Source organism: Parasteatoda tepidariorum, chromosome 2, assembly GCF_043381705.1.
Source record: "Parasteatoda tepidariorum isolate YZ-2023 chromosome 2, CAS_Ptep_4.0, whole genome shotgun sequence".
Classification (NCBI taxonomy): domain Eukaryota; kingdom Metazoa; phylum Arthropoda; class Arachnida; order Araneae; family Theridiidae; genus Parasteatoda; species Parasteatoda tepidariorum.
In genome coordinates this window covers 52,386,327-52,414,292 of record NC_092205.1, presented here as the reverse complement: position 1 = coordinate 52,414,292, position 27,966 = coordinate 52,386,327, and the positions used below count along the sequence as shown (strand labels likewise).

General features: G+C 26.5%; 1 protein-coding gene across 2 annotated transcripts; it reads left to right on the top strand.

Moving 5' to 3' along the window:
* The first annotated feature begins 2,488 nt into the window (after window positions 1-2,488).
* Window positions 2,489-27,966, top strand: LOC107446308 (retinoblastoma binding protein 5). 2 transcript variants are annotated; one of them, XM_016060920.3, is made up of 15 exons: window positions 2,489-2,849; window positions 4,073-4,098; window positions 7,407-7,579; window positions 8,895-9,035; window positions 9,116-9,203; window positions 12,469-12,540; window positions 13,070-13,179; window positions 14,507-14,626; window positions 14,711-14,864; window positions 15,961-16,032; window positions 17,080-17,264; window positions 19,650-19,746; window positions 22,240-22,342; window positions 24,240-24,386; window positions 27,820-27,966. In XM_016060920.3, the coding sequence occupies exons 1-15, from the start codon at window positions 2,831-2,833 to the stop codon at window positions 27,849-27,851; spliced, it is 1,539 nt and encodes a 512-aa protein (XP_015916406.2). In that variant the 5' UTR covers window positions 2,489-2,830; the 3' UTR covers window positions 27,852-27,966. The 2 variants fall into 2 exon arrangements, with proteins under 2 accessions (XP_015916406.2, XP_015916405.2); XM_016060919.3 differs by having other exon boundaries at window positions 27,817-27,966.

Below are 27,966 nucleotides of genomic sequence, written 5' to 3'. Positions count from 1 at the left end.
AACTACCATTTTACCAAATGAAAAGCGTAGAGCATAGTAACGTCAAAAAAAAAAAAGAAAAAAAAAAAGAAAAAAAAAGAAAGAAAACAATAGTTTACGTAGATAAATTAATTCCTCATTGTCTTTAGTAATATCACCAAAAAAAAATTCTAGAGTCTCGTCATCTATTTCTAGATCCGACCGTAAAGTCGAAGTGTGGGACACCAATTTAAAGAATGGCTCTTGTAAAACATATTAATGTCCAAATCCTATGAGTTTCGTGGGGGAAATTTTTAAAAATATTTAAAGAATTTCCACTCAACGTTGATCTCTTAATGTTGTCATGATTTCACCGAAAAAACTTGATATTTGACTAGCCTAGAGTCCCTGAATTAGACTAGTATAGTATCCTAGCATAGTAGCCTTAGACTAGCCTCATTACAACGAAAAGGTACTGTTATCTGATTAAAAAATTTACTTACAAAAGAAAAAAAAACATTTATGTTCAAAAATTTAACAGTTCGTAGTGCAGATTTGTGAAATAAATTTCCCTAGTATCACATGTAACGTTACAATTTTAATAAAACTTTAATGGAGAAAACAAAATTGAAAAAATAAATAAAGTAAAAGAAAAATTAACAAAGAAACTAACCAATAAAGTCTAATATTCAATAAATCTTAACATTTTCTTTAAAAATCATCAAATTAAAATGTTGTATTTCAATTTCAACCTTTTATTATTCATAAACTTTGAGTTATTCTGTGAAATATATTGTTACCTTGCGCAAAACCAGTTTTCGAACCAATCCAAGGTCACAAACAAATCAAATTCGGTACATAACTTCTTTTTCTGCGAGTCGTTAGTAAATTTACGGCATCCTCTCTCTCTATTCTCGATCTATATGTCCCATTTGAGTATTACTTTCAATTTTTCTTGAATTTTTATGATTTTTGCTTGATAAAAAAATTCTTCAAATCGGTTCTTCTTTCTTTCATGCAAACATATCAAATGTGGTTCATAACCTCCTTTTTTGCAAGTTGTTCATAAGTACGTGGCATCCTTGATACAATTTTTTCTTGATAAAATTTTGTTTGTTTAACAAATTGCTTTTTTTCTTCTTCTTTTTTTTCCTTTTGTACTTCTTTACATTATTGTATTAAAGTATTTTGCTTCGACCATGTTTATATAATAAAGGAAAATGCCATTTTTGTGGATAAAATATTATGAGTTGATCACGAGATTATATCTTTTCATTGTTTTTTCGTCTAATTTTCATTAAAATTTTTTAATTTTTTTATATTATATTTTTAATTTTATAAAAGTTTTACATTATTTTTATAATTTTTTTTATCTCCTCTTTTAATTCTCCTAGCATTGAGTCAGTGGGAAAAATGCACAGAAATTTTCCATCTATGCACGATTCTGTTATACAGGGTGATTCTAAAAAGATGGGCAAAATTTTAGGAAGTGATAGTACACACCCAAGCAAACAATTTTTATCCAAGAATGCATGGTCGAAAACAAAACGCAAAACCGCTAGAGGGCGTCAAAGTTTATGTACTTGTGTGAGGCAAAAACACACAAAGATCGATGAAGTTAAGTTATACAAGCAAATTTAATGGCATGTGATTACAATAAGTGTTCAAAACAGTGGCCGGAAGCGGCTGCGAACATTCTGAAACACACCAGGCATATCACGAACTTTCCCTGCAGCGGCCGAAAGTTTGGCGACAAGACGCAGCGCAGTAACTCGCAACAGAAATGGAGCTTTCACGCTTGCATCAAACAACTTTCCAAATGCGCCAGCACATTTGCATTTTGTTTTCGACCATGCATTCTTTGATAAAAATTGTTTGCTTGGGTGCGTACTATCACTTCCTAAAATTTTGCCCATCTTTTTAGAATCACCCTGTAAACTAACTAAGCTGAATACTCGTTTTTCATACGGTTTGAAAACAAAAAGTAAATAGTCCTTAAATCAGTTCCGAAAAACTTTACAAAATGATGCCCGGAACTGAAAAACATAAATCGAAACAATAAATAAAGCTGAAATAATTTCAATTTTTCTTCATTTATTATTATTCATACTTAGATTAGTATAGTTTGTTTTTTTATCAAAACATGAATGTAAATAAAAGTATAAACTCAAACTTTTTACAGTTCATAAAATATATCTTCTATTATTTGAGCATGGTAAATATTAAGGAAATATCGTTTACAAAAATTCAGTTTCAGCAATTTTTTTTTTACTATTATAGACTGTCATATATTATTTTTTTTTTAGATAGACTGCTGTGTTTTCAATGCTTTATTTTCACTGAAATCGTTAATTTGGAACGTTGTTTTGGCCTAATTTTTATTTCGACTTTGCCCACGAACCATGGAGTCTAGANAAATCGTTAATTTGGAACGTTGTTTTGGCCTAATTTTTATTTCGACTTTGCCCGCGAACGTCCTTCGGCAACCGATATTAGCGCTCTCTACCATGAAAATTATCCCTTGTCACATGACTTGAATTGCCAAAAAATATCAAACTTTAACTGTAACTCATAAGTTTAAGCTCAATGTTTGTTTATTTTTAAGTTTCAAAAGTAATTTCGAAAGTTTATGAATTTCTTTTCATATGGGAAAGCTTTAAGATTACAAGTTTAAGAATATCATGACAATTAATGAAGATGCAATCGTGAAATGATAATAATTATTGTTTCACTAGGTTTCTGATATTTTTTTCTCATACCGATTTATGAGTAACTTTCTTTAAAAAGACACATATTTATTTAAATTGATGTGTCAATATAGATAATATTTGAAAAAAGTATTGTAATAACATTACATATAATAATTGTCAGCATGAATCTGGAACTTTTAGGTACATGACTTTTCCTTATATTTCTTGTTGAGAGCAAAAATTTATGAATGTTGCAGTTATTTAAGTTTTATTTATGTTATAATTTAGATGTTTTGTTATTTAATTTTTTACTGTTCAAATACTCAAGTGGTTAATTTGCTTGAAATGTTAAAACACTGTAGAAATATTTCGGTTTCATTTATGATTTTTTCTTCTTTTACTTCTTTCTACAATTATATTTTAGTAAAAAGGTATAAAGTGATGTGAGTTGCAATTATTTACTTGGAATTCCATTGTTTTTGCATATGTTAACGAATTTATATAGATCATTTTGAGTTATAAGAGTTTCTTAAAGAAATAAGGGTTTGTATTTGTTAATTGTGTTCAATAATTGCACTATTTTAGAATTATTAAAAAAAGATGAGCTTATTTTAGGTTTCAAATAAAGCTTAAAAAATTACTGTAACGTTTTGTTTATAATTCTATTGGTTATTTTTAGGAATAGTAAATGGTAATTAGTACTTCAAGAAAAGCCATAAAGTCTGTTTTTTCTTACAAGTTTAATACAAAGGCCATAATGGCTGGCGGAAACTGTCAGATTATGATAAATTTTTTTGTTATAAATTTCAGGATATTTCCATATTCATACTGGGATCTTTCTGTATTGTGATCTGTTGCGCTAACTACAATCACCAAGTTGCTAAATAGATTTTAAATTAGCAATTTTAAATACACAAACAAACATGTAGATGTTTGCCCGGGAGTTAGCTATAAGTTATATGTTTTGAGATGGTCCCTTGCTGTGATACTTTTTTGAGTTTCTCGTGGGCCGATGCCTAGAAATTGCCGAGGCTGTTTGTTCATCAACATTCAGCATTTGTTTAAAACTCAGTAACATATTTAGGTAACATATATTATTAGTAACATATTATTATATATAAGGGTGTTAATATGTGGACGTGGGAATATCGTTATTTTGCCAACCAAATAGTATCTAAGAATGATAATGATTATATATTGATATAAATGCCTATGTGCATGTTAATTTTTTGAGCATGCATTATTTTTTAAAATTATTGCTCTAAATCTGGGAAAACGCAGGGTTATTTTTTCTCCGAAAATTACAAATAAATTCTGACACAATTCTTTAGTACTCTTATAAATTCTAGCTAACTTGTATTTTATTTTACTTTAAAATTTTTTAATACTAAAAAAATACTAAAAATTTTGGTTTTTTGTTTTAGAATCTTTTGGGCAGAATTATCCAGAGGTAAGCATTCTGTTTTTCTACACGACCATTATATAATTATCCTCAATTATTCTTGCATGTCTGAATAAATATGAAATAATTAAAAAAAAAACCAATTTACAATTTTTTATAAATATAACACGCAAAATATATTTTATATATTTTGTGTGTGGGGTATGATCAAAGTGTTGTGACGGCTGTGACAACACTTTAAATAATTAGTATTTTATATCTATATATATCCTAAATAAAGTGAAAGGTTAAATACTTTTTGATTTTTCAAATGTACTATAATATATTTAAATTACTTTAAAAAATTTAATTGATCTCCAGCACCATAATGGGATACCTGCGAGTGTGGTAGTGTGGGTATCTCGATCCTGATTGGTTGTTTAAATGTGACATTTGTTTACATTAGCAACTGGTCTTTCCATTCTATTTCAATTGAGCTAAGCCCATCAAATATCAATTCTCTTAAGTGATGCATTCTTTAATCCTTCACAAAGATTCTTTCACAAAGATTTTAATTCTTTCACTATATGTTTCTTATTTAACACAAATGCATGCATGAAGAACATAAGAAGTACATGTGGAATATAAAGTAATTATGCAATAAAGTTGCCAGGTACACAAAACAAAAAGTGTATCACAGTATCAATAAAATACCTAAATAATAAATCCAAGAAAGAACTATATTTCAATAAATTTGATGCGCGATACAGCACTGTATTTAATTTACTTTACATTAATTAACATTCTTACTTAACTCAACTTTAACATGCCATTTTTCTTATTAACGATCAGCTGGTGCTGAGGTCATAGGTGATACTTTTCTTCTAGAAGTGCAAGTACCCAGTTACGAATAGAGAGTTGTGAGAGTCATAAATCAGGCTACTATAAGCATTAATAAGAAAGCAGCACATCAAAATTTAATAATAAAAAAAAAACAAGAGAATTTTATTCTACATGCATTTCTTGTACTACACTTGTACGAACTTCTTGTACTACATGCATTTTCGAACAAAGCAAAAAGGAAGTTTTTATTCATTTTAAGCAATTTTCTTTTTCATAATTTTTCTCTAATTTCATTATTCTCATTTTTCATCATTTAAATTTTTCTGTGTTTCATTTACTATATTCTTTTTCAATATTTGTAAATGTATATGACTATAAATATAAAAACTAAATACATAAGTAGTAGAAAGAAAAAAATAAATGGATTTTTAAAAAGAATAGTGATTAATTCTTTTGTGAAACTTGCTGAAACAGGACTACTTTGTGTTTTGAAAGACACTCAATTGAGTTATTCTAAATGGGTTAACAATGATATTGGGAACAGTGAAGTAGTATTACAGCTTGATTTGTCATTGTGAGCCATAGTGCAGTTTCTCAAGAAGCGATTCTCAAGTGATTCTATAAATAATTACGAAATAACTGCTCAGGTTGTAAACCTTGCAAAATGTCACACTAATCACATCTTTATCACACTCGTCACAGCAAGAAGAAAAAAATTCTGCATTGAAAGATTAATTCAAATCATGATAATTATGTTTTATATGAAAGTCTTCTAACAGAAAAATAAATTTCCACCAATAAAACTTTGCAACATTCACATTTGCGGGAATTTTTACAAATCTGTACTTAAGTGAAAACCATATCCCAAATGAGTCATACTTATCACAAGATTATAAAATTAAAAAAAAAGAAAATTGGAAGCTTTTGCAGTTTTATCTCTACTCAATTATTGAAATGCAGGTATCGATAAACATAATTGAAAAATGTCTGATTTATTGCTCAAAATATAGATGTAACGTCTTATTTGTCTATGCCTGTCACACTCAGCTCCATGGAATGGCCCTAAGGTTTTGTTTCAATCTTTATTGTTCATGTTATATTACTTTTCAAAAACACACGGAATGTGAAATTAATTTGTAAACTTGCTACAAATTGTAAGAAACTTATAATTGCTAATGTATGCTCTGTTCAGCAAGCACTGATAGTTGAAATTAACATAACAGTCTTGCTGCTACATCAACTAGTTCCTTGCTGAGGAGATTTTTTCTTTCTTACCATTTATTTTTCTGATTAGTGCTGCTTGTCACAACTTTTGCATCTGTCAATGAAAGGAAATTTCTGCTGAAAATTTCACCATCGTGGAAAATTTTTTACTATTGCTAAAAAGGGAAAAAAATCCTCTTCAAAAAAAAGTTTGTATTTTTCAAATTAATGAGAGAAAAAACAGTAATGTTTACTCTTTTTCCTATCAATACTAACACAATTTAAAATTGTATTTACATGAATTAGGATCCTGTTTTGTATTTTCACTATTTTATATCGAATACTGCATTTTATATTCTAGTGATTTGAAAGCTACTAATGTGATTCCTGTTTAAGTAACTTAAAAATAATGCATTGGAATTCATATTCACCTGATTTAAAAATAAAATATCGAGATTCATATTTCTGTGATTTTAAAATCAAACATCGAGATTCGTATAAATGCAGTTTTATTATCAAATATCGAGATTCATATTCACATGATTTTTAAACTAAATGTAGATATTTTATACTCGCTTAATTTCACAATCTCACATTGAGATTTATATTCACATAATGTAAATCACATTAATATTTTTATTAAAATGTTGATAACATTCTGTGGGTAACTGCTTCCTGCATACACTTTTTTCTTGCTCAAATTTGAGTTAGTTTTTTTAATTACTTAAAAAGTGTTTTACACATAACATGTGTGAATTTCTATTTTCTACTTTTTTGGTTTTACTGAACATATCCCTGTGGTATGAATGAATCAGTATAGAGTCCTATAAGTATTAAGCATTTGGAAAAAAAACAATATGTGATTTTCATACAAATTTAGCTAAAATAAGGTGGCTACGAAAGGGTTGAAACTAGTTACAAGAGTTGATCGATGTGTGCAGAAAGTTTTTCAATTGAGATTTTGCGTTTGCCGAAAGTTTTTCCCTTTACCTAAGTCTGGTTCTTCTTGAACTAATAAATTTGAAAAAAAAAAANATAATTTTTTTTGGGGGGGGGGGGAGGGGGCTCCCTAGCTCTTACTATTTTGCTAAAAGTTTTTTTTTAACCCCTGAAAAATCTTAAAACACTTATCCCTGACGAAAAATGTTTGCTGTAATTATAGTTTATTTTTAATTCATTATCTTCATTATTTTTTATCATCTTCATTAATCTTCATTATTTATTTATCTTCATTATTTTATCATTATTTTTTAATGTAACTCCAATGTAATTTGATTTTTTTGGTTAACATGTTTTTATTTTATAAAGGCTGAAATTTTGTTTGATTTTAGGAATTTGATGGATCCTTGGATTGCATCAGTCTTGCAGTAACATGCGCTTTCAACAAACATGGCACACTGCTTGCAGTAGGTTGTAATGATGGACGAATAGTTTTGTGGGATTTTTTAACTCGTGGAATAGCTAAGATCATCTGTGCCCATATCCATCCTGTCTGTTCCTTAAGGTAAGAAATAATAGCATCCTTCTTTATTTTTAATATTATTATTATAAAATTATGAGATTGCCATTTGAGTCACTTAATGTTTGCTAATTTTTTGACTAATTAATTCAGTTATGAATAATTTTGAATGAATAAACTCTGAGTTAGATTTGCTCTTACCTTTTAAAAAATTATTTCTTAATGGATTTCATTTTTCGAATAAGAGTAGAACTATTCATATATGTTAGTAAGAGCTTTGATAGTTGAGTCTCTACATAGGACAATGTGTTAATATTTCATTTGAAATACATTTCTTGTTTGTTTTCATATTCATCATCTCTTTTCATGCCTATTGACACGTATTATTCTCTCTCCCCTTTCACCTGCTGCTACTCTTGCTTCTTGCTAACTACATACCTGCCAAGTCTCCTGTTTTTTGACGAAGAATCTGAATTCTAACAAACCTGTTTTTTAACGAAGTCGAGCCGTGATTGTTCAAGAGATAGTGTTCACCTTCCAATGAGGTGAACTGGGTTCGAATCCCAACTATGACTGGTCGGTGTGAATTCCACATCCAACTTGCATCCACCACAGTGCTGATGTAAAATATCCTCAGTGGTAGACGGATCTCGGGTTAGAGTTCCCTTGCCGTCAAATTTACAGTGGTAATTTTTCGTGGTTTTCCTCTCCATGCAACACAAATGTGGGTTAGTTCCATCTAAAAGTCCTCCACAAAAGCAAATTTTGCCTAATACTTTCTTGTAGTTTTCTTGTCTTTTGGATTGGGTTCAAAATTACAAGATTACAGAGTTGAACATTGGTAGTCATAAACCCAAAATTGTGTTGAATGTTCAATGACAGTAATGAAATAAAATATTTTAAGTAATTATAAATAATGGCTTGAAAAAATCTTCTTTAGATTAAGATTTATATACATATTTTTTACCTTGGTAAATGTAAGTACTTATATTATTTCCAATTTTGAATTTCTCTTTTTGACTTACATGATTATGCATGATGTATCAAAACTTTACTTGTAGCCATAAAAATGTCACTTGTAAAATCTCTGTTATTTCATTTCTCTATTGTTGGCAGGTATGAAACCGTTCAATACCGTTCATTTTCATCATCCTGTGCCTTTTAAATTTTTGGCATGCTCTTTTTTGTGTTCCCTCCGAAGCCTGGTTAATTGCGACACTAGAAATTTCAGCTCTGTCCAAAAAAATAAATAATTTTTAAAAGAAAGGTTTTTGTACAAGTATGCAATAATGTGCATCTTTTCACAATAACTCTTTTTAAAAATTGCTTCCTACACACATTTTAAAATTTATTTCCATAGCTGGAGTAGAACTGGCCATAAATTGCTAAGTGCCTCAACGGATAATACTGTATCCATATGGGACGTTCTCAGTGCTGAATGTGATTACAGATATAGATTTCAATCACCAATTCTTAAAGTTCAGTTTCATCCTAGAAATGAGTAAGTTGAAAATTTTAAAACTTTGATGTACCTGAGCAAGTTCTTGAATGTGTTTTAAAGTTTGAATTCCTATATTTCAGTAAATTGTTATTAGTTTGCCCTATGAAACATGCTGCCATATTGGTTCAGGTGGATGAAACTCACTCAATTGTACCTTTAGATGATGAGGTATTCTTTATTATAGTTTCATTATAAATTTTGTAAAGTAATAATCTGCTTTAATTATAAGGTGACCTGGGGTGATTCCTGATCAAGAAATGCAAACATCTATTTTGTGAAGAAACTATTCAAGATAGAATTTCAATATTTACTGGAAGTTTGAGGCTATATGTGATGAATCCTATGCTACCTTCTTTTGTTTGAAAGTCTAATTAGAATTTAAACGATTTTAAATTTTTAGTGATCAGGAATTACCCCTTCTCTTGATCATTTCTGGGGTAATTACTGATCACTAGTTTTTATAGTAAATGGGCTGTTTAAAAATAATTATACAATGGTAATTAACAAATAAGACTTTAAGATCAAGCAAATAAACCAAAAAGATATTTTTAAGCAGCTATTAAAACGTTTTATTTAAAAGCAGGAATAAAGATTAACACTTCAGCTCTGGCAGCAGCTCTCACACTGAAATTTTCATTTTCAATCATTAAAAGAAATATGCTATTTTTGCTTTCTAGAAGCTTAGTATCCTTTTTAAGCTAATAATTTCTCACCATATTTATATTAGGTTAATTTATCAACTTAAAAATTATTCTAACAATGTACACACATAAAATTAAGATAGAAGCAAGGTAAGACAAGCTAGAAATGGTGCATATCAGAACACATTTGTCTTGTATACAGTTAAAAACAAATTTTGTGATTATAGTTAAAATATATTTTATAGTTGTTCCACTTAATAAATATGAACTGTTATTTAAGAAAAGAAAATTAACTATTTATTAGCTATTTTTTAAACTATTTATAAGAAGAAATGACAATGATCAGGAATTACCCCAGTGATCAATAATTACCCCATCTGTAGGGGGCAACATTTGATATAGTTTCCTATAATCAATTATAATGTTTACAGTAGATGTGAAACAATTAAACAAAAGCTTACACTATTTTTATATCAAAGAAAAAGAAAGTAACTCAAAATATTTATTATTAAGAGAAGGAGGGGGATCTTTGCAGAAATGTGCAAATTTTTAAACCCATCTTTGAAAGGGAAAATGCAGAAAGCATTTTAAAAGATACTTATTTTGTTAGATTAAACAAAAAACTATTATTAAGTAAATGTAATTATACTTTAGTAAAGTGTAGAAGCATTCTTGTCCATGTCTCAAATTTAAAAATAATATTTTTTTTTTAAAATAAAACTTCGGTGATCATTATTTACCCCAGAAACAGAGCGATCATGAATTACCCTGGGTCACCCTAAACTAAATTTTGTATTTGAACCTAATATAATATGCTGTATTCATTGTTGTTAAATATTAAGCTTATGTGTTTATTTTATTGAAAAAAAAAGATAAATTATTCTTTAAAAAACTGATCTTTGTTTGTTTATTTTTATTAACTTTTTTACGCATGCAATTTACAGAAATGTGTTTTACTTTTTCTTGATTTCAGTTTATTTTTGTTAAAAAAAAAAAGTAACTGTTAAAATTTCTGATGTGTATTAAATTCTCTGCTTAAACTACATATATGGCAGTAATATTAATTGCTAGGCTAGAGTATTATTGTTATTATTAGAGTCCTTAAAATTACACTGTCATTTAAGAACAAATATTAAACTAAAATTATGCTTACCTCTTTCGATCTTTAGAATCTTTGCTTTCATAACCTTTAACTTTTTGGTTCTGTATTTTTTTTATTTTGAAAGTCAATAAGCATTAAATTTACTCTGATAACTAAATTTGCTATTTTTAACATAGTTGTATCTATGATTGTCTGTCTTTTTTTTTTTTTAAACTTTTTAAAATTATTTTTTACTTTTCTAAATTTTCTTTTCTTAAATTTTGACATTTACTTGTGGGTTTTAAATATAATTTTTATTAGAGCTGAAACTTCCAGGATATCACCTTTTTAAAGTGTGCCATTGAAGAAATTCAAAATTTCATTTCTTAGGACAACCCTAGTGCTGCCATTATTCAAACGATAAATAATTATTGTTCCTTAACTGACTTTAAGGAATGATTGTTCTTTTCCCTTTTTTTCTTTCTTTTTTACATGCAATATACTAATTTTCATTTTAAGCAGGATGGAGTCTAAAATAAAAGTGGCCTCCAAAATCTTAATTAGTAATAAAGATGGCATTAAGATAGCATAGATTAAAATTATAAGTGGAAATTAATTAAAAGGCTAATACTAACTTGAATAAAGGCTAATACTAATAGAAGTTTTTGTTATTTTTCAAGTTTTACGTGATTTTACTAAACACATAACTTTTACATGTGCAAATAAGAATTTATTAATGAAATTTTTCTGTAGTAAATGTAATATGTATTTCATTAACCTAATATTTTTAAGTGTTTTCTTTGATAAATGGTATAGTTATAAAAGTTTGCAGTCATTCAGTGATATGTTATTCATTTTTCAATGTACATTATACAGTCGGACCTCTATTTAATGAAGTCGCTAATTCCTGATAATAAGTTCGTTATATGGAAAACTCGTTAAATAGATAAATCACCTTTTAAAATACTTGAACAACACAAAATAGGTTTTAAATTCATAAGCATTAGGCATAATTAAAGTAGCAATTGATGCACCTTTATCTTATAAACTAGTATCTACTATTTATTTTATAAATCTTAACCATAAAAGAAATTTGCATGGAAAGCAAGAATAAAGCAAAACATTATCCAGTGTTACACTATTATGCTACATACATTTTTGATTTAAAAAAAAGCTAAATTTATGTCTAAAATTATTGCTGCATTTTTTACAAAAGTAATTTTAAACATTACCACATGTGTTCTTAAGTTTAATTGCTACTGATAAAATCTGTTAATTTGGACTGAGTTTTTCGTTTCAAATGCAAACAAAAAGGGAAAAAGATTTTACTGCTTCCTCTAAAATAACTTTTAGAGAAAGCAGTAAAACATTACATAAAGCAGTGGATTCGAAAATTAATTCAAGGTCACTTCCCCCATAAAATGCGTTAACAAGTTTGAAATGTTCTGAAATATATTGAAATATTTGTTCTGAAAATAAGTTAGGGAAAGTGGATCTCAATGAAAAGTTCGTTAAATGGAAAATTCACTTCACTATTTGGAAGTTATATTACGAAGAAATTTCCAAAATGTTCTTGGTTCCTCGAAAAAATTCGCAAAATAGAGAAATTCGCAAAATGGAAGTTTGTAAATAGAAGTTCAATTGTGTTTTGGAGAATTAATATCTGTGTTATGATAAAATATGAATTGATCTTAATTTTTTCCCTTCCCAGTCTGATTTGAATATTGTAGCTTCATTTGATAGAAAAGGGCACCATATATACACTGGAAATGCTAAAGGAAAGGTAATTTATTTTTAAACTTTAATGTCTATTAAAAATTTGTGATATTTATTGTTATATAACTTCAACTGATTGTCTTTTAACTCCTTATCATCAATTTTTCTAAATTGTCAATTTTCTTAATTATCAATTTTTAATGTTATCCTATTCAGTTGAATCTCTGAATTATGTTAATTCGCTTTTATTTCAGTTGTGTATAGAATTCAGAACTGATCTAAGGAATCAATTTTATTTTACTTGTAACTTTAACTGTTGTGACTATAGATTGAATTTTTGTTGTCATAGATTTTTATTTATCCATTACCTGATTAAAAGGTAATAGTAATGCAAGTTTTGTAAAAGCTAAAAAAACTTGCATGAATGAAAAAAAAAAACCTTAATTATGTTAATAATGATAATAATCATATAATAATAATATAAAATAGTGTGTTTGTGTTTGATTGCCAATTATTTATCATTCAAATAATTTTTATTTGATAGTGAAAAGTTTATGTTCTTTAAATGTAATTAATTTGTTATTTCTTGTTTTCAGATCTTAGCTTTATCTGTGCCTGAATTAAAGTTGAAGGCTTCTTTTAGAGTTACAACTGGTACATCAAATACTACCTCTATAAAATCTATTGAATTTGCCAGAAGAGGAGAGTAAGTAAATGATAAAGAAAGTTATTATGAGTTCATTAAAATTTATAATATTATTTCTGAAGTCTTATCTATTGAAATTACTACAGAACAAAGATTATATGTTGAAAAGGATATTCAGTGTTAGTTATTCAGCAATCCACATCTTTACATATAAAATGCAAAGCCCCCACTCACTTGCTCACCATTAATTTTCATACAAAATTTAGCTAGAAAGCTAAATTTTCTGACCATAAGTTTTTTATGAGATTAATAAACTAAAAAAGTTTCATTTCTATATCTTATAATATCTGGGTAGTTAGCGGGTAGTTGACCCAAAATTGACAATGATGCTAATTAACACGTTTTTATCAAGATGGAAGTCTCAAATTTGAAACATGCATTCTTTATAAGATAAGTGAAAAAGAAGTAAGTTTCATTTTGATAATTGTAATTATCATGGTTTATTGAGGTAGTAGCCTAACTGGTAATAATGCTAAATAACGCATTTTTACCGAGATAGATTCTCAATTTTTATTCTCAAATTTGGACCATGTGTTCTTCATGAGGTAAATAGAAAAATTTATCAAGTTTCATTTCAAAATAAAGATTTGTTTCAATATTGGTATTTATCAAGGCAATTAAAAGGTGATAAGCATAATTGGCGATAATGCTAAATAACATTTTTACCGAGATAGAAATTTTAAATTTAAGCGACGTGTGAGCTAAATAAAAAAAAACGAAGAAATTTTTTTCCAAAATTTTGTAATTATCAGGGAAATTGGGAATAATTGACAGCAATGCGGAATTGTATTATAAAAATAATATTTAATTTGTAGTAAAAAATTATTTTCTTCAAAAAAATAATAATAAAAAGTAAAGCCTGTTTGTGTTTCTAAATTTGAGTTTGCAATAATAATATCTTGCTTTAGAATATTCAAATCTAACTTTTATTTGTAGCAGAATTGGTAAATATTTCGGTTTGGTAAAAGTATAATTCTATATATGGCATAAAACCTTGAAATATTGTTAAATTTACATTAACGTGTAGAATAAATTATTTTTAAAGTGTAAATAAGTGAAAATCAAATTTTCTTATCTTTAAAACTTAAAAATTTATAGAATTATGTTCCTATATGTCAGTAAATTGGAATTTTATACTTTTTTGTTGATCTGTTTAGTTAGCTTCTTACCTCAGTATGCAGTAAATCCCGTTTTAGTTGCCAATTTGTTGTTTCAAAGCAAAATTATGTCTTCATATTTATTTATTTTTTATGTTTGCTTTTAACTTTTGATGTTTAGCTTCTGATTCAATAGGAAATGTTTCATTTTAATAAATATATTTTTTTAGCTATTTTCTTGTTAATGCTGCAGATAGAATTATTAGGGTTTATGGTAGTCGAGAAGTTCTTGCTTGTGGTAAAGATGGTGAACCAGAACCTATGCAGAAATTACAAGATCTTGTGAACAAGTATGTTTTCTAAAAATTAAGATTTTAGTTCATTATTTTTTTGTCTGATAAATTAAAATAGTAATTAATTCTTTTAATTTGCAGAACTATGTGGAAAAAATGTTGTTTTTCTGGTGATGGGGAATATATATGTGCCGGATCGGCACGGCAACATTCTCTCTATATTTGGGAAAAAAGTATTGGAAATTTAGTGAAAATTCTTCATGGCACAAAGGGAGAGTTACTTCTGGATGTAGTTGTAAGTTTTTCAATCATTAAGTTTTGACTTATTAAATCAGTCATTAACTTGTTCTGTGTCTTGTATTTGAAAGATAGCATGAAAAATTTTTAAAAATTTAATTATGAACTTTTTTTTCTTAATTTTCTAACACTTTGTCTGGTACTTTGAAAAATTAACTATTTGTTTATCAAAATTATTTAAACAAGAAAAAAAAAACATGATAAATTTTTTTAAAAAAATATTTAGATTCTTTAAAATCTTAAAACAGAGCTATTACTTTAATGAAGTTATAGTAAACCCACATAGGGAAATATATCTTTTTATTTTTTATTCCTTAACCTAAGATAATAAAAACTAGTTTTGAATAATTTGGAGAGCATTGCATATTTTAAATTAACAATCATTCTTTAATGAAGATTCTAAAGTTCTTTCTTTCTAGTTGAAAAAATAAATCACTAATAATGAGTTTGATCTTTTATTTTTCTAAACTTTTTTTTCTCCATACATATGTTATATAAGGATGTTTATAAATAAAAAGTGGATGATATGATTGACTGTTACTATCTATCATAAATAAAGCTTTATTTGATCATTGAAAAAATAGCTTTTATTTAAGTTGTAATCCTAGAAAAGTTTTGGATGTAAAATATTTAATGTAATTCTTCATATAGTTAATTTATAGTTGTTAATTTATGCAATAATTTTTTGCAGTTGATTTAATAACTGGTTAATTTTATTTTAAAAAAAATAAGTTGATTTTATTATAATAATTAACTGTTGACTTGATTAAAATATAAATTTTTTATTTAAGTATGTAATTACTATAATTTTGCTAGTTAATTTAAATAAATTGAGAAATTTTTATGTATATATATATATGTATTTTTGCTTATAAAATGCTTGTTGTAAGTACACTTTACTTAATACTGTATAATTTTTTTACATTTTATATTTTCTGTTTTTAAAAATCCTAATTTTAATGAATAATAAAGCATGTCTGTCGTAATTTCATTTAATATTTCATTCTAGTTTTTATAAATTAATGCATATGTATATATTTTTGTTATTGTCAATCTGTAATTCAACTTCTTTTTTTATTTTTAATTCCTTATAGTGGCACCCAGTTCGACCTATAATTGCGTCAATATCTAGTGGTGTAGTTTCTATTTGGGCTCAACCTCAAGTGGTTAGTATCTTTTTATTAGTTCAAACTGTTTAGATTTATATTGTACCAAAGAGTTAAAATTTTGTGATCACATGACAGTTCAATCCATATCCTTTTGCAAAATTCTGCTTAACTTACTAATTCTTTTGTTCGAAAATAAGAATTATGAGTTAAGTACATTTATTTCTAATTAATGTGCATATTTTTTGCTAATTAACATTGCTTCTTAGCTATGTTTTTATTTATGTAGAAAATAAATAAGTAATGTGAGACCATAAAACTCATATTCAGAGGTTCGATTACAGGAAACTCTTCCAATCAAAATAAACAAATGTCTTTTCCTTTTTACAAGGAAAAAAAAATTATAGTTTTTCTACCTTTATGCTCTGTCTGAAAAAATTTTTGTGTATATATATATTTGCTTCTTTTTATTGCATTTAGAATCGATAATATTTATACTGCTTTAATCAGTGCACTTTTGGAAATGATAAAAAAACTAAAACTTTTAATGAAAAAGAAACTTCTGTGAGAGGAATACACTATGAATTTTAATAAATCTGAATATATATAATGGTGGAAGGAAACAGCAGCAGACAAGTTTTGTTTTTGTTGAAATCTTAAATATTTTTATCAAAAAAATCTACTCAGATTCATTCCTTGTTTGATTTTTTCTTCTTCTTCTTAATAAGTAGGATTGAATTTTTTTTTTTAAGTGTAATTTTTTTATCTGAATATTTACGTTGCTAACTCTTCCTGATAAGTGAAAATCATAAGAAAAAGAGGAGTAAACTTTTTTTTAAAATAATTTATTAGTGAGATTTATTTTGTAGTTTTGTTTAATTAAATGTTATTTAACTAACAACAAAACATTAAATAAATACTGACGTTAATTATCAGTTATTTATTATTATTGAATAATGTAAGTTTTGAACTTTGTTTACCTTAAAAACCTATTTCCCAAATAAATCTATTTCCCGAACGTATCGACATTCTCACGATTCCAGGTATGATACTTTCCACTGTATTAAAAAAAGTTGCACATTTAAATAATAATTATAATTTAATTAGGAAAATTGGAGTGCATTTGCCCCTGATTTTAAGGAACTTGATGAAAACGTTGAGTATGAAGAGAGAGAAAGTGAATTTGATATTGAAGATGAGGATAAAAGTCCACAACTTCATGCTGAAAAGCAGGATGAAGATGAAATTGTTGATGTTGTTACAATAGAGCCAATTGCCGCTTTTTGTAGCAGGTAAGCAGTTTGTAAGAATGTTGCTGAAATTACATTGTTTGTTTTGACCCATAAAAATGTTTTATTTATGTAAAATGTTTTTCAAAAATTGTAATACTTATAGGGAAAAAAATTGAATTTGGATTTTGTCTAATAAGAATTTTTTTCTTTGATACATACATGACTAAATTTTTAGATATTAATGATTTTATTGTAATTATAATGACATTTAATATTAATGCAGCAAATTTTTAAAGTGTTGCTACTGCTATTCTAGATTTTGTATCTATATTCAGGGGTGATTGTGCTCTGGAAAAAATCCGGATGGCCGGACTTTTGGCTTACCGCGATCCGAAAGTTTACTGAAGTCCAAAGTCCCGAAGTTTCAAGAAATCATCGATCACATTTATATATAAAAATTCTTGTATATTTAGTTTAAAAATATTAGAACTAGAATTTATACTTGGCATCTCTTTCATTTGTTAATATTTTTTCTGATAGAATAATAAATGTGATTAGAGATAAAAGTAAACTTACACATAATTATTTATTTAAAGTATGCTGCATATAATTCATTTAGAATATCATGTTTTGAAAATTTCAATGATTTAAATTTATAAAGATATTAATTTTTCGAATGATTTTACACAAGAAATTTTCAGGATTTTTGAGTTGGGCCACAATCACCCTTGTATATTTTTAAAGATGCATTATATCTTAAAATAATGCAGTATTATTACTCTTAAAAATATTCTGTTTTCAATATGATAATTTGATTCTGATAATATTTTAATTTAATATGAATTAACATAAAATACATTAAATTAGGTTGGTGAAACAGTTAACCTTAGGCCAGTGAATCTAATTTTAATGTTAAAATGTAAAGGATGAATGCGTCTGAAACTACACTCTTTTTGGAAAAATGGGAATGGTTTCGATGGTCAAATGCAAATTTTATGTGAGGAAGAATCTAGACACAAGTGCTTAGTTTCACTGCTTTATAAGAAAAAAAAAATTATTTATTAAAAGTATTATTATTAATTAATTATAGTTGGTATTTTTTTAATAAATAATATATATTTCAAACAAACAAGTTTTGAACAACAAATTTAATTTAGTTTTATTATTATTAATTTTTAATAAAGTTAAAACAAGCTTAGATCTTAAATATTCTTTCGGTTAAGGTCTGTGTAGCTAAGAAAGTTTTGATTAAACTTGAAAGCTAGCTTAAGAAGTAATTAAATAATATTTTCCCCTACCTAAACCAACTTCTTTTGAAATATTTGAATTTTTGTAGATTTTGTTTCAACCTAAAAGCCCTTCAAAATGTATTGGAAGAAACTTCTTTACCAATTTTTTGATTTAAGAATTTCTTATCTTTTTGTTTTTTGAATTGAACTCTAAGGAAAGAAGTTAATTGCTGAAATTTTTATTCTTTAAAGTAATGCTTTTTAATTAAAATGACTGAATTTTTATTATAGTATATATATATATAGTATATATATATATGTTTTAATTTCGTGATAAGTATTCATTAAAAAATAAATATATTTTGTTTTACTTTTATTTGTTATGTACATTGAGTGAGATCATAATATTGGAGAATTATTGGAAATTTTAAATTAAATTACAAGGCAATGTCTGTATAATCAAAGTTTAATATTTAAAAATCTTTTGTTACATTTGCAATTAAAACTGTGTAATATTTTAACCCACTCACCATTAGTTACAAGATTGAAAGATTAAATATAAGGAAATTTTATAATAAGTTTTTCTTGAACAACTTATATGGTGTGCATAATTGTAATATAACTGATGCATATAAAACTCATCATATGATGTTGTTTGTCTAATCGTTACGACTGTTCTTAATATTTAGTCCTCAGAATTATTGTTCGTATTTTATATCATATTAATGGACATAAATGGTTTAGCAGTTTTAAATGCAACATTTCTGTAAATTTTGTGTGTAATATCTCATTAAGTATCAATTATAATATCATTATTTATCAAAATATCAATTTTAAATAATATTTTTAAATCATATTTTAGCGAAGTATCTAACTGTATATTAATATCACAGTATGTTAAGCCAAACTATGATAAGCCATTTGATCTTATAATTAAATATAAAAGTTTTTTTTCCCTTTTTTTTTCCAAATCAACTCTAAATTTATGAATAGAATTCAGATTAATATTTATACAGGATCTCATCTGTTTAATTAAAAGGCATATCTTTTAAACTTATATATTGCTTTTAAAGTTTTTATTGATTTTACCTTTCATACCTCGTATGAAAGCCACCTGATTTCCAATTTTCTAATAACATAAATTCATGTCTGTGATTCTAAATATTGCCAGTGTGAAGTTAACAATTCAATTTATTCTTAAAATGAATCTATTTAGCGACGAAGAATCATCTGATACTGCTGCTCTTCTCTATCTTCCTATCTCACCAGAAATTGATGACCCTGAAGAAGGATGGGGCCACACTACTGACATTGTAATCTTCCTTTATTTTCTGTTTAATGCTTAATGTTATATTTATTTTGTTCTGGATTCATTTTTGATATTAATTTGTGAAATTAATGTTAATACCCATAGCTTTCTCATTTTTATTACTTTGGCGGAAAAGCCATTCTTTTAGTAGAATGGCTATATCTAATGCTGATAGTAGTGGGCAATTCCACGGAAGTGTCAACTTTTAAGTGAATTTTTTTTTTTTATGAATTGCATATTTTAATTTTAAAAATATGTTCAAAAATAGCAAAAGTCTACATATTGCCGTTTCATTTTTGATAATTTTAAATTTTTTGAATCTGGCAGCATTCTAAAGTAATCACATGGCTGACAAGTGAATTGGTCACATTTGTGCTCAAATTGTTTTCTTGAAAAATACTTATAAAATAAAAGAAATGTATCTTTCTTTTGCAATATTTTGATAAAAATATGCATATAGAACAAAATTTAAATATTTTAAGTTGAATATATAAAATAAAAGTAACTTCTTTTACGTCATTCCTTCACATGTTTTAATAATGCATAAATTTCCTGAGAACGAAGATAAGATGTGACATTGGCAAGTTAGATATAAAACCTCTTCAGAGACAACCTAATTTTCAAACTGTTGAAATTTTTACTAATTCTTACATAAATATTAATCCTGTTTATCTGTTACATTCTATTTATCATTTACATATTAATAAAACATTTTTTAAATGAAGGTTTTCTTCTACTAAACTTTTTGTCATTCCGTCACAGCAAATAGATGTTAATAACTGCTAGCCAACCTGAGGTTAATTTTCCAAATTCACATTTTGCATTGCTTACACATTATACTAAAAGTATAAAATAGTTCAGAAAAATAAAAGCTGCAAAATTCGCAGAAGCTACCAGTTCTAAGCGGCATGCCAAAATGTCATTCCGTCACGCAAATAAAAAGTTCGTAAAATTAAAAGTAAAAAAGATAGAAAATCCTGTTTTTTTAGTTTATGAAGCGCATTATGCCAATAATAATGATATGCATGAGAAATTTTTTTTTAATTTGAAATTAGATACATAGAAACTTCAATTAATTGTTATTTTACAAGTCAAAATGTCATTCTGTCACATATGGAATTGCCCTAGTTCAAACGAAAATATGAAACCATTAATTTTCATTAAACTATCAACTAGTGTTTAATTTCTTTTGTGAGTTCAAGAAATGAAAGCTTATTATGTAAATTTCTATAAAATTTTTTTGTTTCAAAAAAATTATATTAGAACTTTGTAGATACGATTGTAAATGTAGGTTATATGCATAAAAGTATAATTAATTTTGTTATATTTTATGTCATTTAGAGGTTTACGAAAAGTTAGTAGTTAATTTGAAAAATAACCATTTTTTTGCAGTTTATACATAATTTTTCATGTTTATCCTTTTATATTTGAGATTAAGTGTATTTTGTTTATTCCTTCCATACTGTAAATTTTTTTTTGTGAAATTAATTATATTTTTGGACTTAGATTAAATATAATTTATTTCATTTTCATTTTTTGTCGATTGGTTTATCTTTTAACTTAATTTATCTTTTGGAAGTTATTTTGCTTCTACTTTTGATTATGAAGATTGCTATCTATGGTTATAATTAAATAGTAATAGAAATAAAAACTTAATAAGTATAGAATGTTCTGTAACAATCTATTAAATTTATATTTGATTATAAGGCAATTAAATTTCAAACAAATCTGTGCAGTTATTGGTTGATACTAATTGGAAAATGCAATCATATTTAAATTATCAATGTAAATGTTAATCATTTAAAAGAACTGAATTTTAACTGCTTATTTTATGTTATGCCTTTTAACCACAAAGAAACTTTTTATTTCATATTTGATCATTTTGTTCATTTCTCTCTCATCCAGGACAAAATGTTAACTCATAGTTCGAAACAATTGATTTTTGATTTTTGTAATTAATAAAGATAGAATTATATGTACAGTGGGTGACAGTTTTCTTTTTTACATTTAACTTATTTGCTAGAAGGAATATTTGTTATGAAATTATCATTCAAATATTCCCTCTTTTTATTTAGATAAAATGTGGTTTTTCTCCCTAATAACCATTCGCTTATCATTAAATATCAGCATTTGGTATAATTTTGCTCTTTCCTAGTCAAAATGTTTGCAAGTTTGCTCCTAAACTTTTTATGTCGATTGTAAACTTATGTAGTTGAACTTAATTAGTTAAATAGAAATTGCTGCTTTTATTTATTTTTTTCTTGCCACAAAATAATTTCAGTTTTTTTTTTTTTTTTTTTTTTNTTTTTTTTTTTTTTTTTTTTTTTTTTTTTTTTTTTTTTTTTTTTTTTGCATTTTTGTGGATTTGTGTTTTGTTTTACTGTGATTTTTAAATTTCATTGCTTACATATATTCTAATTATTTCATTATCATTTAATTGATGGTAATTAATTAAGGCTTTTTTATAATTACTTTTATCTGATTTATAATTTTTTAGGCAGAAGATGCTCCTTCTAAAAGGTCAACTAATGATCAAAATGCATCTAAAAAGAAACGTACTAAAGTAGTTGATATGATCCTTGAAAATGCACCAAAAGATGGTAACTATGCATCTTTTAAAATTTCTATTAATTATTATGCTAGTCTACTGCAGTAGTCAATTGTGCACAAATTAAGAGAATGGACCTTTAATTTTCTTCAAGAATTTATATTGTCTATGATTTGTTAATAAATATATATAGAAAATTAATAATTATTAAGTCGATAAATTTATATAGGCATCTATAACTACTAAAATATTTGTCTAGGAAAATTAAATGTAATAATTTATTGAAATAAATTTTGGTTAGAATATCAGAGACTATTATTTTTTGGAAACTATATTAAAGAATTAATAGTTTTAGGTTCTAATGAGTAATTTATATTATGATTTTTCATTAAATTATGGATAGATAAAAATAAGTTATAGTAATATATTTATTATTATGAAAAACAGTATCATATCGATAAACAGTAACAGTAGCTTTGATAAACAGTAGCATATCTAAGGGGTAAAATATTAACTAATGTAAGACAAATACTGTCCAAAATCGCTTAAAGCATTTATTTCAATTTATTGATAAATGTTTTATGAAATCTTTGTCTGTAATTTTCTTTTTACCCACGTAATTTCCTTTTCCACGACAAAATGGTTGAAATTATTTCTATATAAATTTGCCTTTGTGTTTAATTATTATTTACACTTAGTTAGTTGAAATTATTAATTTCATGTTGATTTAAAATAAAGGCCATTACATTTATTATTTTTTAATTACAGTGCGCTCCCGATTATCCGGGTTAATCACCGGGACAGGTCGCACGGACAATCAAAACACGGATAATCCGAAAACTCCTTTTATTAATGAAAAATTCAATATCAGTACAGAAAATCTAAAAATTACTGACATTTGCACGCATAACATCAAATTAGGAATTTTCCTTATTAAAAAATGTGTAATGCGTCTTCGCCATATATTGATGCACATATTTTACGAACCGCAGTAATGTCACCGTAATCAAATCCTCCCATATAATCTAATAAAGTTTCCACAGAGCAGCAGAATGAGAAATTGTATTTCATTCATTTACTACATGTTCTGCTCATTTACTACATGTTCAGTTACTATCATCATTATTTGATTTAACAACATAACAATGTCTTCATCAGTCAAATACTGTAAGTCAGGCTCACATGCATCACTTTGAAACCAATCTTCTAAATTTTCTTCATCAAGAATTTCGAAACCTTAGATTTCTTTTGCTTGTTCGAGAATACTGTTATCATATTTTTCTTGAACATCTGAAGAGGATTGTTCATCAAGTGGTATCATATTTCTCCACGATCGTGATAACGTAGACGATTTTCCATATCATCCATAACGTAGACGATTTGTTCCATATGCTGCAATCCAATAACGAATATTGCTTTCCAAAAATTTGGTAGTGTTATAGCTTCATGAATCAAATTTTTTTAATCTTGAAAATGTTTCTCTTTATATTTTTTGTGTGACTCCGGAATGAGCATGGATAATCCGCAAACCGGATAATCGAGAGTGTACTGTATATTTAATTAAAGAAACAAAATTGCTTTGAAGCTGTGGTAGATGATTTCTTTATTTAGTTCTTAATGCCACACTAGGAGAAAAGCATTTTTAATGAAGTTAATATGTAATTAAATAAATTAATAATTTAAAAAATTCTTTGATCAATCCTCTGTATTCATTTTGACTGGCTAACTGTAACTTGTGTAAGGTATAATATGTAAATTTATATTAAATGATAGCCCTTACTTACAAGCTCTTAAATTTCAACAAATTCTTCCAATTTTTTATCCCTAAGCAGTTTTTGGCAAGAGGTTGTGAAGTTTTCCTTTTTTCTTTATTTATTATTATTAGAGAGTTGTGAGACAAAAAAATGTTGAAAAGCATTGCTATAGAACATGTGCAATTTCTTTTTCAGAAATACATCCTTTATTAAGTTCAAAATCAAAGGACAAAGTAAATCAGCAAACTAAGAAAGTTGGGAAGTCCCGACAACACCGTACAAATTCTAATTCAGAAAATAAACCTTCTCATAGATCAAAGCATAGCAACAAAAAGGAAAAAGGTGAGATTTTTTAAAATTTTTTATTCTATCCTTTTTTTGTCCTTGAAAGTTACATGTCGTTAGAAGAAAAGCAAGATCTCTTTGAATGGTACTTTGAAAATACATTTATATATAAAGTTAAAACTCTAGAATAATGAAAATAAATAAAGAAATAAAAATAGGTAAATTTAAATAAATTGCAAAATTTCCGAAGCTTCTAAAAATTTATAAATGTTATGAAATCTTGTTTTATCATTATCATGTTATATTGTGTTTTATTATTGTAATATTATTAGATTATCAAATCTGATACAGGTAGGATATCTTTAAAAAAATAAATAAATAAAAATATTTATTTATTGATGCAGTAAAACCTAATGTTATGGACACTCTTACAAAAATGATGCCTCTCATTATGGACATGTTTTTAATTCCCCATGAATTTTTTATGAATATAACTGGAAGTGGACAATCGTTTATGCTTCAAAACGTTATTTTTAATCGCTATTTTAAATTCGACGTTAAAAGGAAACTTTATATTTAAAATACTAAAATAAATTTGCTTCTTTCCACTGTTTTTGAAAACATTTAGTTTTTTGACTTATCCATGATTAAAAATATAGCTATATTCCAGTTCCAAAGAATCAATCATTCTTCTGTCACCTTATTTTATATTTGCAAAGGAGGGAGAGAAAATGGTTATGAGACCCCATTATTATGAGACATAGATTATGAGATCCCACAGGTGGAAATGACTCATTAAAATGCTCTCAATATCCCTTCCCCACTTAAAATTACTTTTGCTTTTAATCAATTTGACCCCTAGACATTCATTACACAGCTGAGTTAAAAAAAAGTTAGTTAGTGAAAGAGGTATTCATATAAATCAAGCGTATATTTTGACTCATGCATGACAAATAATCGATTGTGAGTATAATAACTCCTTAGAGCATAGTGTCTTACAGGTAGATATTGCCTTGTTCTTTTTTTCTATGCATCACTTGAGACTTACCTTCAGAAAGGTATTGTCAAATTTCTTATCAAGTGATGGGGATGTGTTAGGGATGGTAAACCTATTGATTGAAACCAACTGAACCAAAAGTTGAAACATTACTTAATGCTCAAGCTTGTATTGAGGAACTGAGACATTTCTTTCAAGTTAAAAATGATGAAAATGGTATAAAAAGGCTTAATGATTTTAAAATGTACCATGAAGATATGGTAAGTCACAGTTGCTTAAATCAAACTTCTATCACTTCTTTCTTTTTAACTGGATAAGTATAAAGCAAAGGCAACAAATTTATTCTTTTTATACATATAATATTATAATTATGTTAAGTTCAAATGAATATCAATTTGAAAAGTTATTATAGATTATAAAATATTACTTTGTCATAGCAATTATTTTGAATTTATAACACTAGCCTATGTTATTAGTGTAACCTTTTCGTAAACAGAAAAGACTAAAAAACAGGGCCAATTGGTATCTAAATAAAAGGAATAAAATAATTCAACCTGCCACTTTCTGTTAAATATTTCGTGCAAAATTAAAATAATAGTGCAAAATATTTTTCAGCTACATGATTAAAAATTTTTGCCTTTATATTGATGCTATATATTTTTACATATCTTGATATAAATAATGTTTATCTTTCTATAGCTGAGAAAAATAACTGGTCTTGACTTAGTTTGTTGCTTTAGCAGAACTATCCATGTTAGAAATATTATAAATATCTATATTATAAATATTTGTTTAACAATATTGATTGAAATAAATAGGTTAAGGATGTTTAAATGTGCGGACAGTTTTAACATACTTTTCTCTTCCCAACATAGCAAAACATTTAACTAAAGCATTGAGTTTTGTTGTAGTTTCAATTTTGATCTAAATGATTTTTATTTAAAATTATTTTTTCATTTAACAGCTTAAAGACTGCTATAAAAATTTTAGTGAATTATTGAGTAGTTATATTTTTGTTGAAAATGGTTTTTCTAGTGTGTTAAATTTTTTGTATTTTTATAAAAAACTACACACAAACGCATTTCAGAAAGGTAACTGTTTTATAAATTATAAACTTCTTATTTGTTTTAGTGTCAGTTTAAAATTTCTGTTTTTATTTGTTGTAAAAATCATATTTTAACTTCTCAATTTTGTAACAAATTGTCAACTGCATGCAATATTTATTCTAAAACAAGGCATAGCATTGAAAAGAGTTCATAAAAGTTCATATTTTGGCTGTAAATGACATTGGCATATAAAAATACTTGTGTTTTTATGATTAAGAAATGAAGATGTTAATTTTCATTTATTACTAATGTTGACTTCTATATACAATTGTCAAACCTTCTCAAATTTGGACAGGCTGTTCAAAAAAAGATTATAATATAAAATAGTCAAACGCTGAGCCGTGGTGGCTCAGAAGATAGAGTTTCGCCTTACAGTGAAGTGAACCGGATTAGAATCCCAGCGGTGGCTGATTGATATGACTTCTGCACCCCGATAGCACTGCCCACAGTACTTACTTAAAATATTCTCAGTGGTAGACAAATCATGGGTTAGAGTCCCCTTGTTGTCAGGCTAACCATTGGAGTTTTTCATGGTTTCTGTCTTTATGTAACTCAAATGCCGGTTAGTTTCATCAAAAAGTCCTCTACAAAGGCAAATTTTTCTTAGTATACTTGATCCTGAACTTCACTTGTCTTCTGGGATCAAAATTAAAAAGCTATGGAGTTGAACATTGGTAGCCCTAAACTAAAAATATGGTTGGCTGTTCAACGACGGTTATAAAATAAATTAGTCAAATTTCAATGCTTCAAACTTGAAAAGGGACAAAAGTAAGTAAATAAAATAAAATAAAGTTTTCAATAACTCTAATTATTAAAAATCAATCTTATTATCATTAGTAGAATTAGAAATAAAAACCTATGTTCGATTTTTTCTTAGAAGATTTTTTTCAATCATATCACTACTCTTTGAAAAATGCATTTTTTTATTTCTGTTTACTGATTGATAATGTTTAGCAATTGACTGTTTAAAAATAATTGAAAAATAAATTTCAATGTTTCTTCAGACTTGTTTGGTGACAAATCAACAACCAACAGGCTTTCTTTATTTGTTTTAAATCATTTATTTTTGCCTTCATCTCTTGTTCTTATAAAGGAAGTGCGACATGCCAACAAAAATAATTAAAATTCATTGAACTGGAAATGAATTTATTGATTTATCGAATTTCATTGATACTTTATTTCAGGGCCTGCATGATGAGACTTATGAACAAAAAAATTTTTTAAGCAGTTTGATTTCTGATTTAAACTTAGCAATTCAAGTACAAGCATATGTAAAAGTTTTTTTTTCTTTTAATGTGCAAAATGAGCCCTTTAAATCTGAAAGAATTTTAATGGTCATTGAAGTTTTTAAAGTATCACTTATTCAGTTAATTTTTACTTTCAGTAGACTACTATGGCTGGAAAGATAATATGGACTAACTTCAATCTGCTGTTTACATCAAAATTCAAATGTAGATAATCATGAAAGAATCATTACACATTTTTCTTTTAAATTTGTAATTTTATTTATAAATAAACTCTCATTTTTTTTTTA

What these genes read in the sequence shown, in the direction of transcription:
- LOC107446308 (XM_016060919.3), top strand. An exon ending in CATCCTGTCTGTTCCTTAAG is followed by an intron (nt 7,580 to 8,894) that starts GTAAGAAATAAT and finishes TTATTTCCATAG; the next exon opens with CTGGAGTAGAACTGGCCATA. An exon ending in AGTTACTTCTGGATGTAGTT is followed by an intron (nt 14,865 to 15,960) that starts GTAAGTTTTTCA and finishes AATTCCTTATAG; the next exon opens with TGGCACCCAGTTCGACCTAT.